The 17,262-nt window shown below is 36.4% G+C and overlaps 1 protein-coding gene across 4 annotated transcripts in view; it reads left to right on the top strand.

Annotated features, from left to right (window-relative positions):
• NETO2 (neuropilin and tolloid like 2) overlaps positions 1 to 17,262 on the top strand; it is a 60,005-nt gene that overhangs the window by 22,546 nt on the left and 20,197 nt on the right. For all 4 annotated transcript variants that reach the window (XM_045442638.1, XM_045442639.1, XM_045442640.1 and 1 more), the window contains one exon: positions 15,589 to 15,817. In XM_045442638.1, coding sequence (XP_045298594.1) covers positions 15,589 to 15,817 — 229 coding nt within the window. The remainder of the gene's footprint in view (positions 1 to 15,588; positions 15,818 to 17,262) is intronic.

The following is a 17,262-nucleotide window of genomic DNA, read 5'->3' as shown; positions in this document are numbered from 1 at the left end:
TCTCCCTCTCTCTCTGCCCCTCCCCCGTTCATGCTCTGTCTCTCTCTGTCCCAAAAATAAATAAACGTTGAAAAAAAATTAAAAAAAAAAAAAAGAAAATGTTAAAGCTGGGGCACCTGGGTGGCTCAGTAAGTTCATCCGACTTTGGCTCAGTTCATGATCTCATGGTTCATGAGTTCAAGCCCCATACCAGGCTGTAGCTTGGAACCTACTTCCAATTCTCTATCTCCCTCTCTTTCTGCCCTCCCCTGCTCATGCTCTCTCCCTCCATCTCTCTCTCTCTCTCTCTCTCTCTCTCTCAAAAATAAATAAACCAAAGAAAGAAAAAGAAAAGAAGATGTTCAAGCTGACAAAAAACATTGACACAAAGTGATGCCCAAAGCAAGAAAAAAGTTTTAATTGACACCTACCTACATTGGCCACCATAGACAATGAGACATCTTTAAAACAACTAGAGATAAAAGAGAGATATCGGAATCCTTAACAGCAAAATAGAAGCCAGAAGATACTAATGTCCTTAAAGTGCTAAGAAAAAAATAACTGCCAAGCTAAAATTCTAAAATTCAGTACTCAACTATCATTTAAGAATATGGGCAAAATTAAAATATCTCTGAGCACAAAAAATAAATGGACCAAATACTACAGTTAAAATCCAAGTGTATCCTGTTTTAGGATAACTATAGAAAATTTTGAAATAACAAAAATAGAAAAGAAATAGCACAAATACCAAAAGATATATGATATAGCTATTAAAATACAAATCAAGAATGTCACCAATTTGCAAGGAAGGTAATAATTTTAAATTTTATCTATTAATATGGCCTCAAAATGTACAAAACATGAATTGATAGTTGCTGAGCAAAACTGACAGATCCACAATTATAGTGGGTAATTAATTTCACCTCTCAGTAATTAAGCATACAAAAAAATTAGTAAGTCTCAGAAGATTTAAATAATGCAGTATGCCTGATAAGACATGGTACTTTACTTTCAACATCCAGAAAATAAGCATTTTCTACGAGCATGCGTGAGACATTTATAAAATCTGATCCATACGCTAAAACTAAAAACAGAAGTCTGAAATATGTACCAGTGCTTAGTTTCATGCAGAGCATCCTCTGACAAAAATACACATAAATTGGGAACCAGTAACCAAAAGATACCTTTAAAACCCTTATGTTTAGAAATTTAATAATATGCCAGCTAGTATTTAATAGGTCACAGAAGAAATCAGGACATAAATTTAAACAGATTTAAAACTCAGTAATATTGAAAATACTACATATCAAAATGTGTGGTATGCAGCTAAAAGTACTTTAAGGGAGTTTTATAAATGCTTATTTTAGAAGAAGAAAAAGATTTAAATTTAATAAGCTAAGATTCAACTCAAGAAGTTAGAAGAATGACCAGAGGAATCCAAAGAAACGGTAATAATGAAAGCAGAAATAAACAGTATTTTAAAACAAAGTTATAAAAAGAATCAACAAAACCAAAAGCTGGCCATTTGTAAAAGATTACTATAGACACACCTCTGCCAAGATTGATTTAGAAAAAAAGACCTAAATAATATTTAGAAATGGAAACAGTCATGAATCAACTACAGCAGAGATTAAAAACCATCATAAGACAAACTATGAAGAAGACCTGCTAAACAACAACAACAAAAAACCTGAGTGTTTCTTAAATAAATGACAAGGCAGGTAAAACACAGCAGTAGAATCTACACATTAAAAGAAATATAAAAGTCAAATGAACTTGTGTATTCAAGCAAACTGTAAAAGAAGGAAACATTAAAAGACATAAGTCTGAACACTGGTATTTGATAATGAAGAATTTGGTTTGATAATAGTACTGAGATTATTTTTTAAGTGGTCAATAGCAATACACCTAGAACTGTTGACCTGTGAATCTCTCTGGGATTTGTCTCAGTATGTGAGGCAGAAGTGGGAGGGGTATTACAGTTCAAGCAAGACTGGCTGAATTAACAACTTAGGAGATGGGGCATGAGTTTAGGATACTATTTTGTCTGCTTTTGCACATTTGAAATTTTCCATAATCAAACTGTTTTAGACTAGAAGATGATACTAAGAGTAATTCTTTGCTGATAAATTTGCAAACCGTCTAAATGGACAGTTTCCTGAAACATATGTGTGTACAATACGTATTTACATACATATATATGTTTACCAAAATTAATTAAATAGAAAACCTGAATAAATCTTACCAAATTATCAAAATTGATTTTTTACTTAAAATAGGTAAACAGAAAAATTGGTCGGGGTGCCTGGGTGGCTTAGTTGGTTGTGTCCAACTTCAGCTCAGGTCATGATCTCACAGTTTGTGAGTTTGAGTTCCACTTTGGGCTCTGCGCTGACAGCACGGGGCCTGCTTGGGATTTCTCTCCCTTTCTCTCTAAATAAATAAATAAACCAAAAGAAAAAAGAAAAATTGGTCACGTTAGATTTTACCAAATAGTCAAGGAACATGTTACATAATAAAAATTGAAGAAAAGGGGCGCCTGGGTGGCGCAGTCGGTTAAGCGTCCGACTTCAGCCAGGTCACGATCTCGCGGTCCGTGAGTTCGAGCCCCGCGTCGGGCTCTGGGCTGATGGCTCAGAGCCTGGAGCCTGTTTCCGATTCTGTGTCTCCCTCTCTCTCTGCCCCTCCCCCGTTCATGCTCTGTCTCTCTCTGTCCCAAAAATAAATAAACGTTGAAAAAAAAAATTAAAAAAAAAAAAAAAAAAATTGAAGAAAAAAGAACATTCCCCCAGCCTGTTCTATCAGAGCTAAATAGCATGAGAGAATTATACACCAGGATTATTTATAATGGTTTTGTTTTAAAAGTCATGACCTAGAAATTGTTGGACAGTTTAATATTAGAAAATCAAATGATATAGTTTCCCATATTAACAGATTAAAGGAGAAAATCCAGTTATGTCAATGGATGCAGAGGAAATATTCAGTGAAACTTAAAACCTATCGATAAAAAAACCGTTGGTAAGTCCAGCATAGAAGAATATCTTCAGCATGATGAAGAGTATCTACCAAAACCCTAATTCAAACGTTGTAATTAATGGTGAAACCTTAGAAGTATTTCCTTTAAAGTCAGGAATAAGTCAGGGATGTCTGTTGTCATTGTTTTATTTGCTAGTGTTCTGAAATCCTGGTTGGGGCATCAAAATGAGAGAAAAAAAGTTCATCAATTATAAAGATCAACTGCTTTTCTCAACTAAAGCCAAAAGCAGTTAGAAAATCAAACTTTTTAAAGCACTATTTACAATAAGAACAAATCATAAGGTACTAGGAAGCAAATTTTTCAATTGAAATGCATTAAAGAAGGCCTACAGAAATGGGGGAGAGAGGGAGATCATTTTCATGGATGGGAAGATTCAGTATCACAAAAATGTTCATTGTTCTCTAATTTATCAATTTAAAGTAATTCCATTCCAAATCCCAGGAGGGCTTTCTAGGGAAGTTGGCAAGCTAATCCTAGAATTCACATAGAAGAGGAAAGCATTCAGAAGAACCATAACAGTTTTGAATAAAAACAAGTGGAGATACTTACCCTTCAAGATAAAGTTGTGGCAGTTGGATAGAATGCATTTGTCAGTGGAATATACAAACTAATAAAATTGAATTAAGTATCTAAAGGTAAAACTACACATATATGGTAGTTGCCAGAGGGGAGGTGGGTGAGGGAATAGGTGAAGTAGACAAAGGAAATTAAGAGGTACAGACTTCCAGTTATAAAATAAATAAGTCACAGGCATGAAAGGTATAGCATAGGGAATATAGTAATACTGTAATAATGTTTGGTGACTACACTTACTGTGTTGAGCACTGAGTAATGTATAGAATTGTTGAATCACTGTATTGTACTCCTGAAAATATTATAATAAAGTGAGTCAAATGAATTTTTTAGTTTCCCAGTGCATCTAAAAGTTGTTTTACACTGTACTTTGATCTGTTAAGTGTGCAATAGTATTATGTCTAGAACAACAGTGTATGTGCCTTAATTCAAAAATACTGTATTGCTAAAAAATGCTAATAACCAGGATATGAGCTTTCAGTGAATCATAGTCTTTTTGCTGCCTCGATATTGACGGCTGCTGACTGATCAGGGTGGTGGCTGCTGAAGGCTGCGGTGACTGTGACAATTTCTTAAAATAAGACAACAATGAATTTGCTGTGATTGACTCTCCTTTCAAAAATGATTTCTCTGCAGCATGCGATGCTGTTTGGGAGCATTTTACCCACAGTAGAACTTCTTTTTAAATGGAGTCAATCCTCTCAAGCCCTCCCGCTGCTTTATCAACTAAATTCATGTAATATTCTGAATTCTCTGTTCTCATTCCAATAGTCTTCACAGCATCTTCACCGGGAGTACACTCCATCTGAAGAAATCACTTTCTTTGCTCATCCATGAGAAACTTCATCTGTTAGAGTTTTATCATGAGATGGTTGCAATTCAAATATAATAATACCAAAGTTTGAAATAGTGTGAGAATTATCAAGTGTGATCCAGAGAGACAAAAATGAGCAAATGCTGTTGGAAAAAATGGCACTGATAGACTTGCTTGATGCAGGGTTGCCAAAAACTTTGAATATGTAAAAAAAAAAAAAAAAAATGCAGTATCTGTGAAGCAAGATGAAATAAGGTATGCCTCTCTTTTTGTGGAAAGGCCACTGAGAACAATGGACTGGAACACTACTTGCACACTTCTTTTGTATATATTTTTATAAGTGGATTTTTCTGAAACATCACCCATTAACTAGTTTACTCCATATTGAGTATTCATGGGTTAGGGTGGTCTTTAACATGTTTTCCTTTAACTTTCTTATATCATCTGTTTAGTCATTTAGTTTAACACAATTTTATTTATTATTTCTTTTAATGTTTATTTTTGAGAGAGAGAGGGACACAGTGTGAGCAGGGGAGGGGCAAAAAGAGGGAGACACAGAATCTGAAGCAGGCTTCAGGCTCTGAGCTGTCAGCACAGAGCCCGACACAGGGCTTGAACAGACAGAACAGTGAGAGCATGACCTGAGCTGAAGTCCGACACTTAACTACCTGAGCCACCCTGCTGCCTCAGGAGGTTGAGTGTCGGACTTCAGCTCAAGTCATGCTCTCACCGTTCATGAGTTCAGGCTCCACATCAGGCTTTGCGTTGACAGCATGGAGCCTGCTTCAGATTTCTCTGTTTCCCTCTCTGTCTGCCCCTCCCCTCCTTGCTCACTCTCAAAAATAAACATTAGGGGTGCCTGGGTGGCTCAGTCAGTTAAGCGTCCGACTTCGGCTCAGGCCATGATCTCGCGGTCCGTGAGTTCGAGCCCCGCGTCGGGCTCTGTGCTGACAGCTCAGAGCCTGGAGCCTGTTTCAGATTCTATGTCTCCCTCTCTCTGACCCTCCCCTGTTCATGCTCTGTCTCTCCCTGTCTCAAAAATAAATAAAACGTTAAAAAAAATAAATAAATAAGAAAATAAACATTAAAAAATTGTTTTGAAAAAGTAACATTCTCCAATATTCAGTATTCCAAATAACACTCCTAAAAATTTTTGAATCTCGAATTATTTCTTCATGAAGTACTTCAAAGACAAGGTCTAAGAAATATTAATTTCTTAAACATTTATTTTTTACCTTTTTAAAAGAGAGTACATGTGCAAGACTGGGAGAGGGGCAAAGGGAGAAAGAATCTTAAGCAGGCTCCACACTCAGTGCGGAGCCTGACACGGGGCTCAATCCCACAACCCTGGGATCATGACCTGAGCCGAAATTAAGGGTCAGACACTCAACTGAGCCACCAAGGCAACCCTAATTTCTTAAACATTTAAATAATTATTAAATATTGTCACGTTAAAAAATAAAAACTATTACAGGTATAGAGGAAGCCTCATATGTTCCCTTTAGCTTTCCTACATACCCTGAGTTCGAGTTTTATAATTTCTATACAATTTTGTATTTTCATATTTATGTACTATAAAAATATATACTATTCTGTATATTTTTAAATTTTTTATCAATTGTAGAAATAAATCACCATTCTCTTTTTAGACATTTAATTTGCTTTCACATTTTAATATATTAAATAATACTGCTATAAACATTTTTGTATTTTCATTATGCCCATGTATGATGACTTCTTTTGGTTATATAGCTAGAAGTGTAGTTTTGTGTTGTAGGACATGACCATCTTTAGCTTTACCAGAGCATGCCAAAGGCTGCCAAAGTGTTAGTGGCAATTTATTCTTTTAAGAGTATTTTCATTACTCAATCCTTGCTGACACTTGGTCATATCAAGTAACATACAAATTTTTTGACAGATGCTTAGAGTCATTTGACAGCCACCATAATCAAGAACCATTCCATTACCCCAATGAAATTATCTTGGTCTCTTCCTTTGCAGTCAAAACCCGTCTTTAATCTTGATCCCTGGCAACTAATTATCTTTTACTGTTCTATAGTTTTACCATTTCCAAACGTCCTATAATTAGAATCACACAGTATGTATGAGTCTGAATTCTTTTGTTTAGTATGATGCGCTTGAGATTCTTCTGTTATTGCATGTACCAGTAGTTCATTTCTTTTATTGATGAACAGATTTTATGATGTGGATATACTATAGTTTATTCTTAACAGCTGAAGAACATGGGGACTGTTTCCAGTTTTTTTTATTATTGATAAAACTTCTATACACATTTCTGTACAGGCTGTTTTGTGTAAACACGTTTTTAATTTTTCTGGATATTCATCCAGGAGACTGCTGATTCACATGGTAGCTTTATAAGAAACCAGCAAGCTGTTTTCCAGAGTGGTTATATTGTTTTGCGTTTCTTTCCACAAGGAATGTTACCAGATTTTCAATTGCTCTACGTAAGTTCTAAGCACTTGGTATTATCAGCTGTTTGTTTTTTTTTTTTTTTTTTTATAGTTACTCTAATGAAGATATAATGCAATGGGTTTTAATTTGCAAATTTGCAATGTCTAAATCTTTAGTGGTGTTGGCTATGCCCATTTTAAGATTGAGTAGTTTTCTTACTATTCACTTTTGAGTTCTGGGTTGTCTTTTGGCAAGTGATATACAAATATTTTCTCTCAGTTGGTGGCTCTTTTTACTCAACAGTGTCTTTCACAGAGAAAAAAATTTAATGTAGTCAAATTATTCATTTTTTAATGAATTTTCCTTTAAAGTATCTAAGAACTCTTTGCCTGACCCAAAGTCATAATTTTTTTCCTATATTTACTTCTGAAAGTTATATAATTTTATATTTTTATGACCCATTTTGAGTTAATTTTTGTATAAGGTATTGTGTATAGCCCAAGGTTTGTTTTCTTTTTCTTTCTTTCTTTCTTTCTTTGGCTTATGGATGTCTGACTTTTCCAGCACCATTTGTTGAAGACTATCCTTTCTCCATTATTGCTTTTGTACCTCCGTTAAAAGAATAATAATAACTTCATTTGTAAGAATCTATTTCTGGGCTCTGTTCTGTTTCATGGATCTGTGTGTCTGTCCTTTTGTCAGTTCCACACTGTTTTGATTATTGGAGCTTTAAAGTCTACACTCTGGCACTCTACAGCTTCCAGTATGGTGCTGAATGGGAGTTACCTTGTTATTGATTTTAAGGGGGAAAGCATTCAGGTTTTCACCATTAAGTATGGTGTGAGCTCTGGGTTTTTGTAGATACCCTTTACCAGATTACAGAAGTTCTGCTGTTTTTCTAAGATTTTCATCATGAATGGATGTTGATTAACAGATTAAAGTGATCATGTATCTTCTTTTTTTTAGTCTGTTTATAATGGAGACTTATATTGATTCTTCATAATTTAAACCAGCCTTGGATACCTGGGATGAACCATATTTGGTTGTGATTATGTAAAAGTATTACCATTTTTCTATGTTGCTGGATTAGATTAGCTAATATTTTATTGAGGATTTTTGCATCTATTTTCTGGAGTGATGGTTCTGATACCATTTCCAACTGTGGGCTTTTTTCCCTTATACCACCAAGCAATTCTCAGACACCATCTGGGTGTCCAGTGATTCAACTCAGTTCTGACAGTATCTACCCTGAGATGGCATCAGATTCCTGAGGTTAGGGGCTCAGTCCCACAAGTCTGGCCTCCACTTCAGATGCCATTCTTATATCCAGGTTGTCACCTGTGCTTCTGACCAACTGGTTATAAATCAGAGGTTTCTATGAGCCCCTTCTTGAGTTTGATTAATTTGCTAGAGCCACTTAGAAAACTCAGGAAACCAGTTTGCTTACTTAAATTGCCAGTTAATTACAGAGCATATTAAAGGATAAGAATCAACAGCTAGATGAAAAAATACAGGTGAGGTCCTGAACAAAGGAGCTTCTGTACCCATGGAGTATGGGGTTTAGCACAATGGCATATGGAAACATTCTGGTTCACCAACTTGAAAGCTCTTGAAACCTTTTCCTTTTGAGTTTTTTTATGGAGGCCTTATTACATAAGCATGGCTAATTAAATCATCGGCTGTCAGCCCTGGCCCTCTCTTCTCCCTAGAAGTTGGGGTGGAACTGAAAGTGTAAACCCTCAATTCATGGTTATTTACCCCAGTGACCAGCCCCCATCTTTAGGGGATTTCCAAAAGTTACCTCACTAACATAAATAATTGTTGAAAGAGCCTCAAGACACCCATTTCAACTTTATGGCTCTAGAACATTTTCAGGAACTGAGGACAAGAGACCAAATGCAACAAAAGATCCTCCCATTGCTCCTATTGCTCAGGAAATTCCAAGGGTTTTGGGAGCTCTGAGCCAGAAACAGAGATGAAGATGAAATATGTATATTTTATTATAAAACACAGTATGACAGCAGAAATACTGATCAGTAGATTCCTTATGTCTTTGGTAAAAGAATTGGCATAACTTTTTCCTTGCATGGTTGGTATAATTTAACCATGAATTCACCTAGGCCTGGAGCTTTTTTTGTAAGGTTTTTAACTATGAATTCATTATTTTTGATAAATGATATGGCCATTCAGGTTACATATTTTTCTTAGAAGTGTTTGGGCAGTTTGTCCCTTTTAAGGAATTTGTCCATTTCATCTGAGTCATCTGATTTGGGGGCATAGAACTGTTTACTGTATTTTTTTTATTGTTTTGTTTGAAAGATTTTATTTCTAAGTAATCTCTACACTCAACATGGGGTCGAACTTACAACCCCAAGATCAAGAGATGTATGCCCCACCAACTAAGCCAGTGAGGCACCCCCTTTTTTCAGTCTTCTTAATGATGGTAGGGTCTGTAGTGATATTCTCTTTTTTTCTTTCTTTTTCTTTTGAAGCTTATTTATTTTGAGAGGGAGTGAGCGAATACCAAGGAGGCTCTGCACTGTCAGCACAGAGGCTGATACAGGGCTTAAATCCATGCATGAACCATGAGATCATGACCTGAGTCAATATCCAGAGTCAGATTCTTAGCCAGCTGAGCCACTCAGGCGCCCCATCCTCTTTTTTTTTTTATTCTTGATGGTTTATATTTATCCAGATATTTTACCATATCTGCTTCCTTTCATTCATAAAGTTCTAGGATTCATTCTAGTAGCCTTTCTCTTTTACCTAAGAACTTCCTTTAGGGGTGCCTGGGTGGCTTGGTCTGTTGCGTGTCCAACTTCTGGCTCAGGTCATGATCTCAAGGTTCATGAGTTCCTTCTTGTGAGTTTGAGCCCTGCACCTGCTGACAGTAGAAAGTCCACTTCCGGTCTTCTGTCCCCCTCTATCTCTGCCCCTCTCTTGCTTGTTCGTTCTGTGTCTCAAACAAACAAACAAACAAATAAATAAATAAATAAATAGCTAGCTTCCTTCTATCTCTGCCCCTCTCTTGCTTGTTCGTTCTGTGTCTCAAATAAATAAATAAATAAATAAATAAATAAATAAATAAATAACTTCCTTTAGCATTTCTTTTATAGCAGGTCTGTATACAGCAAACTCTGAGTCTCTTACATCTTCACCCGGGTGTGTTATTTGCCCTCGTTCCTGAAAGAACATGTTTGCTGTATATAAAATTCTAAAGTTTACAGGTTCTCTTTTTCAACATTTAAAAATTTTGATAGACTGCCTTTGGCACTGATTTCTGAAGAGCAATCCACAGCCATTCAAATTGTTCCCTTCTACAAAATGCATCATTTTTCTCTGTCAGTTCTCAAGTCTTTGATTTTGATTTTTGATGTGTGTAGGCCTTGGTTTTTGTTTGCTTTTATCCTGTTTTATGTTTGCTGAGCTTTTTGAATCTAAATTTTTGTCTTTCACTAAACTTGGGACAGTTTTAGCAATTATTTCTTCAAATCTTTTTTTCTGTAAGAATCTCTTCTCCTGAGACTTAAGGGACATGAATTTTAAGCCTTTTGAAATTGTTCCACAAGTCCCTGAGGCTCTGTTCATATGTTCTCAACCCTTTTTACTCAGTATCTCAGATTCTCAGGAGTCCTCTTCCAGTTTACTGACTTCACTCTGCCATCCCCATTCTCCTATTGGGCCCATACAGTGGATTCTTTTTTTTTAGTTTCAGACATTATATTTTTCAATTTCAGTTCTAAGGTTTCCACTTGGTTCTTTAACAATTTCTATTTCTCTCCTATAATCTGTCTACTCCTTTAGCGTTTGCCTTTACCTCACGGAGCATGTTTATATTGTTGCTTTAAAGGCATTGACAAAAAAAATTTTTTTTAATTAAAAAAAAAAAAAAAAAAAAAGGGCACCTGGGTGGCTTGGTCGGTTAAGCGTCGGACTTTGGCTCAGGTCATGATCTCGCGGTCCGTGAGTTCGAGCCCCGCGTCGGGCTCTGTGCTGACAGCTCAGAGCCTGGAGCCTGTTTCAGATTCTGTGTCTCCCTCTCTATCTGCTCCTCCCCTGTTCATGCTCTGTCTGTCTCTGTCTCAAAAATAAATAAACGTTAAAAAATAAAAATAAAAAATAAAGGCGTTGACAGTTCCAATATCTGGATCCTGTTAGGATTGAGATCTGTTGACTATTTTTTCATTTCAGAATTAATCCCATTTCCTGGGTCTTTATATGTAATTTTTTATTATGTCTTGGATATTTTCAATATAACATTGTGAGACTCTGGGTCCTGTTAAAAATGCCTGGAAAATGTTGGCTTTTGTTATTATTTATTTTAATTTTGTCAGACAGTCTACCCAGTTAGATTCAGATTGCATGTACCATGTCATTTCGTGTGGGTGGTGGTTCCAGCATTTGTTGAGTTTTTGGGGCCTTTGCTGTGCTGTAGAGGCTTATCCACGGGATGTCCTGCTCAGGTACTTGAATTTGGTTTCTCAACATCTTTGTCATGTTTCTTTAGTTCTGTTTCATGAATATGCAGGTAAGCCAGATAGGTATGCCATGAATATGTAGGGAAGCCAGAATTAGTGCTTTTTCTTTAGTTCTCTGCTCTCCAAGACTCCTTCACATTCTCCAGATAACGTTTCCTTTTCTCATTTCCTCTGGTGGCCAAAAAGAAGTTTCTTCAGTGTTTCTGCCTCCTGACCTGTGAGTTTTGAGTGACTAAGAGAGAGAGGGGGGAAAAAATGGGGTGAGGGAACTCCCTCCACACTCTCTTGACATCATCATATCCTTTTCTTAGTTCTGCTAGTTCAGGAGGTGGGATTTCTCTTGAGGTTTCAGTTGCTGCTGTAGCTGCTGCATGCAAATCTGTGACTGGTGCTGACCCTGGGCAGAGCTGGTAGAGTGGGAAAAACAAACCAGACACACACACACACACACACACACACACACACACACACACCTCGTCCCAATTTCTCAGTCTTCTGGCTGGAGTGCTTTCTCTGAGTTCATTGTCTGTTTTTTGCTGTGAGTTCCATGAATCCGCCCAGGACACAAAGGAGAAAGAAAAAACTGAATCTCACCTCCTTTATGGGTCATTCAAGTTTGACTTCCTTCAAGGCCCATCTTTTACTTTCCAGAATCTTCATGTAGTTGCTTTCCACATTTTATTCTGATTTTTTAGTTAAGCCATACTGTTTCATCTTGGGTGGTTCTGGAAGTCCATTTATTTAATGTAGTAAAATTGATTATTTTTATCTTTATGGTTTATACTTTGTGTCTTCTATGTTTTTTTTTAATAAACTTTCCTAACCATAGGTTGTAGAACTACACTTATGTATTTTGATCTGTGTGCTTTGGTTTTAACATTTAAGGATTGATTTTATGTCAACTATAAGATAAGGATCTAATGTCAGTAGTTGTACTGCCTATTATCAAGGATCTCCTTTTGATCTGGAATGCTATACGGCACACTTCATTTTACTGCATTTTTTACAAATTAAAGATCCAAGACTTCAGGGAAGAAGTATCTACAAATGTGGTGGAAACAGCAAGAGAACTAGAATTAGAAGTGGAACCTAGAGGTGGGACTGAATCTCTGCAACTCATGATAGAACTTTAACAGATGAGTTGCTTCTTATGATGAGCAAGAAAGTGGTTTCTTGAGATGGAATCTCTTCCTGGTGAAGATACAGTGAAGATTCTTGAAACGGCAACAGAGGATTCACAATATTACATGACTTAGTTGATAAAGTAGTGGCAGGGTTTGAGAGGATTGACTCCATTTTAAAAGAAGTTCTGCTGTGGGTAAAATGCTACCAAACAGTATTGCATGCTGCAGAGAAATCATTTGTGTGAGAAGAGTCAATTGATGCAGCAAACTTCATTGTTGCCTTATTTTAAGACATCACGGTCACCCCAGCCTTCAGCAGCCATCAACATTGAGGCAGGATCCTCCACCAGCAAAAAGATAATGACTTGCTGAAAGCTCAGATGCTGGTTAGCATTTTTTTTAGCAATAAGGTATTTTTGAATTAAGGAATGTACTTTTTTTAGACAATGTTATTGCATGCTTAACAGACTACTGTGCAAGCCAACTTTTATATGCCAGTTTTGGAAACCAAAAAATGCATTTGACTCACTTTATTGTAGTATTCACTTGATTGTGGTCTGGAACCAAACATGCAGTACCTCCAAGATATGTCCATAGTTGCTTTCTGAGGATGTCATTGCATTTCTTTTGGAGTCTTCAGGAGTTCCAGTAGACTGCATCCCCTTTTCCCTCCACACTGAGAATGTGGAGATTCAAAATAACTCCTTTATTACAACAAAGGCTAGTGAGAGAGTCATATTAGACTTGCTAGTTCCTTACCCACCAGTTGTACTTCTCGCCTAAATCGAGCCTGGACCATCCCAGCCCAAGGAAAGTTTGCATCTGCAGAGGAAACCCACTAAGGTCACTGCTTCCTACTTGGTGGTCCAGGGAAAGAGAGACCAGACTCCCCACCATCAAAGTAACTCCACCTCCCTGGGGAAGGTGTGGGAGTGGGATAAGAGATATAAGAGATGAGCGTTTAGTAGATTTGTTGTCATGCAGTCCGGGTGAGAGAAGAGTTATATGTGCCCCCCTCCCACCTATTTCAATTTGTTAGGTTCATACTGTTAGAAATATTTTCTGAAAATTAGTTGAACTAAACTTATTTCAGTATTTTGCTACACTCAGAAAAGAATGTCATTATCATAGGACTTAAAACTTTTGGCTTAAAAAGTTAAAGCATTTACTGTGGTCTTGTGTAGTACCATGTTTCTTTGGATTACAGAAAAGGTTAAATACTTCAGACTTCTTTATTGTTTTTCTTATATTTAGCTCTACCAGTTCATAGTTTTATAAGCCTAGCCATGTATTCATTACTTGCTATGAGCAAGAATTACACTAGATATAATTAGCACATGATTCTCTCATTGGAAGACCTTACAGTATAATAGGGAAGGCAAATAATTACTGTATTGATGAAACTTGCTCACTACCACAGAACCATGGACAGAATGCTTTGGTTATGTAAACAATGGAATTAATGAGAATAAATGATATATTTAAGGAAACCTATTGCTTATATGTAATACATTTATAAAGGTTTTATGAGGTTTTGAAATGGTGATCCTATTTAGTTACCAATTTTCCACCATTCTCTTGGAAGTAGCAAACTGGTCATTTCAAGTAAGCTAAAGTTATTTGGTCGAAATTTAACCCTTTGAGCTATATTTTTTTGTTTGCTTAGTTTTGTGCCATCAAGATATTTTAGAGAGAAGAGATCTATGACATTACGTTTTTGTTATATGAAGTCTTTTTTTTTTTTTTTAAGTTTATTTATTTATTTTAAGAGCGAGAGAGAGCTGGGAGGGGCAGAGAGAGAGGAAGAGAGAATCCCAAGCAGGCTCTGTGCTGTCAGTGCATAGCCCAACACAGGGCTCAAACCCATGAACTGTGAGATTGTGATCTGAGCCGAAACCAAGAGTCAGATGCTTAACTGATTTAGCCACCCAGGTGCCCCAAGTCTTTTGAACTGTGCTTGTGCCTGCATGAAGGGCATCCCAGAGAGTGGGAAGAACACAAATGTTAGAGTCAGTCCAGCCTAGGTCAGATCTTCACCCTGAGTAACTTTGGACAAATTCCTTAATCTATCTGAGTCTTCATTTTCTCCTTGCCTGTAAAGAATAATAGTTCCTTCATTCAGTTATTTTAAAAAATTTTTTTTCAACGTTTATTTATTTTTGGGACAGAGAGAGACAGAGCATGAACGGGGGAGGGTCAGAGAGAGGGAGACACAGAATCGGAAACAGGCTCCAGGCTCTGAGCCATCAGCTCAGAGCCTGACGCGGGGCTCGAACTCACGGACCGTGAGATCGTGACCTGGCTGAAGTCGGACGCTTAACCGACTGTGCCACCCAGGCGCCCCTCATTCAGTTATTTTAGAGATAAGCACAATGTCCTTCTAAACCCGCAACCTGAACATTAATGCGCACAGTCCTTCTAAGCCTACAATCTAAAGGAAATCTTTAAACAAGAGTGGACCAAGCATATTTTAAGAACTTAGTGCCAGGTGGCAAGCTGCCTATAAAATTTCAAGAAGAAGAGTGCTAATCAAATTAGAATACTAATAGTGCTTATTTTGGTACTACAGTTTACATCTTCCTGACAGAAACCTTAGAAATTGTCATTTATGGGGTGAAATTTTAAAGCCACTTAAATATGCAGTATAGAATAAGGGTAAATAAATGACAGCACATCATGGGAATGTTTATGGTTATGAAGAGTATAGGTAATATAAAAATGGTTTTGATGTGTTACATGAAAAACCAGGTTGTATATACCTTACTACTAAACTTGGGCTTTAAAAACGTGAAGAAAAACTTTTAAAAAACTACATTTGTTATGAGGGATTCTTTTATTTTCCCAATCTGTCAGTACCACAAGATTGCTTTCATAATAAGGAAACTAAGACAACCGGTGAGCCTCATGGAACAAAAAGTTTCTTCTCTTTATAGATCAAACACAAACTTAAGATTCCTTAAATGCTTAGTTCCATTAAGGCAAAGAAAGAGGCCAAAGAGTGTCTTAGTCTTTTAACTGCTTAGGCCCCAGCCTTTTGTCTGTTGTTAGATTTATCTGTTTATCTGTCAGCTACTATAATCTAGTCTACCATGTTGATTGGATAGCAGAACTAGAAAATTCAAATTTATATTTTCAAAAGCAGTGTTTTTCTCTGTTTTAATGTTACAGATTTATTTGAGGTTCCTAGATTATCAAATGGAGCACTCAAATGAATGCAAGAGAAATTTCGTTGCAGTTTATGATGGAAGCAGTTCTATTGAAAACCTGAAGGCCAAGTTTTGCAGCACTGTGGCCAATGATGTCATGCTGAAAACAGGAGTTGGAGTGATCCGAATGTGGGCAGATGAAGGTAGTCGGCTAAGCAGGTTCAGAATGCTCTTTACTTCCTTTGTGGAGCGTAAGTAAATCCTATAGCATTGAGATCTTTTACATAATTTTCATTTATTCGGAATTCAGTTCTATTTTCTTTTGGCAAAGACTAGTAACAGGATGTAGAAATAACTAAGTCTTAGCCCCTATTCTCAAGGAATTAACTGTCCTGGGTGAAAAACCATGTTAATACATTAAATTGGAGCACTACCTTAGTATAAAGGTATAAATGTGATAGGGAATGCAGAACGTGGAGACTTCTTTCAAGATTTAAAAAATTATCAGTAGTAATTCAGCATGGTGAATAATTATGAATCTACCAAACCATGCTCATCAAAGATCTAGATAGGCTGTTTTTTTTCTAACTTTTTATTTTTAAATAATTTTAAGCATATAGAACGTTATGAAAATAGTAGAGTTTTCATATGCCTTTCACTCAGGTTCCCCTAATAATGTAGTAAAACTGAAAAATAACACTGACTCAGTATTATTGACCAGTATATAGACCTTATCTACATGTCACTAGTTTTCCCATTAATGTCCACATTGCATTTACTTTCATCTGTCCTTTAGTGTCCTCCATCTGTGACAGTTCCTCAGTCTTTAATGACCTTAATACTTTTGAAGGGCATTGGCCATTTATTTAGTCGATTGTCAGTGTAGGTTTGTCTGATGTTTTCTCATGGATTCATTTGAAGTTACGTATTTCTGTCAGTACCCCAGAAATCACATTATATCTTTCTCAGTGTATAACACCAGTGAGGCAGGGGTACATAATGTGGATTTGTCTGACATTAACTTCAGTCACTTGCTTAACGTGCTGTCAGGTTCCTCCACTATAAAGTTACTAATTTTTTCATCTTAATTAATAATTCTCTTTGAGACTATGTAATATCCTTTTGCTCACTGTTGTTAGTTTCTCATGTAATAGGTATTCCTGTAGTGTTTACCTAATGGGAGTTTTCTGTTTCCATTATTCCTTCTACCCTTATTAATTGTAATTAAACTGTGAGAAAGAGCTGTTTTTCCCCCTCATTTATCTATTCAGTTATTTATATCAGTATGAGTTTATGGATTTTTATTTTATGCCATTATTATATATATAATTATATATGATATATAATTATTATAGTACTGACATTATTTTGTTGCTCAGAATCCCAGCTTTGGCCACTGGGAGCTCCTTCAAGTTGTCTCCTTTATCCTTTTGATGTGCCTTTAAAAAAAAAAATCACTTTCTTACTTTCTGTTACCACAAGATGGCCCAGGCTCAACTGTGTTTTCCCTGGTCCAGCCCTAGAACCAACCATATTTCCAAGAAGCTCTTTCCTTCTCTTAAAGAAAACATTCAGAAAACACTTTTGTTTTTTTGTTTTTTAATAGAAATCATAATGAATCTGTGGATTGCTTTTGAGTAGTATTGTCATCCTAATATTAAGTCTTCAGTCCATGAACCCAGGATGTCTTCCCATT

This window comes from Leopardus geoffroyi, chromosome E2 (assembly GCF_018350155.1).
Source record: "Leopardus geoffroyi isolate Oge1 chromosome E2, O.geoffroyi_Oge1_pat1.0, whole genome shotgun sequence".
In the NCBI taxonomy this organism is placed as follows: domain Eukaryota; kingdom Metazoa; phylum Chordata; class Mammalia; order Carnivora; family Felidae; genus Leopardus; species Leopardus geoffroyi.
This window is presented reverse-complemented; position numbering and strand designations above follow the sequence as displayed.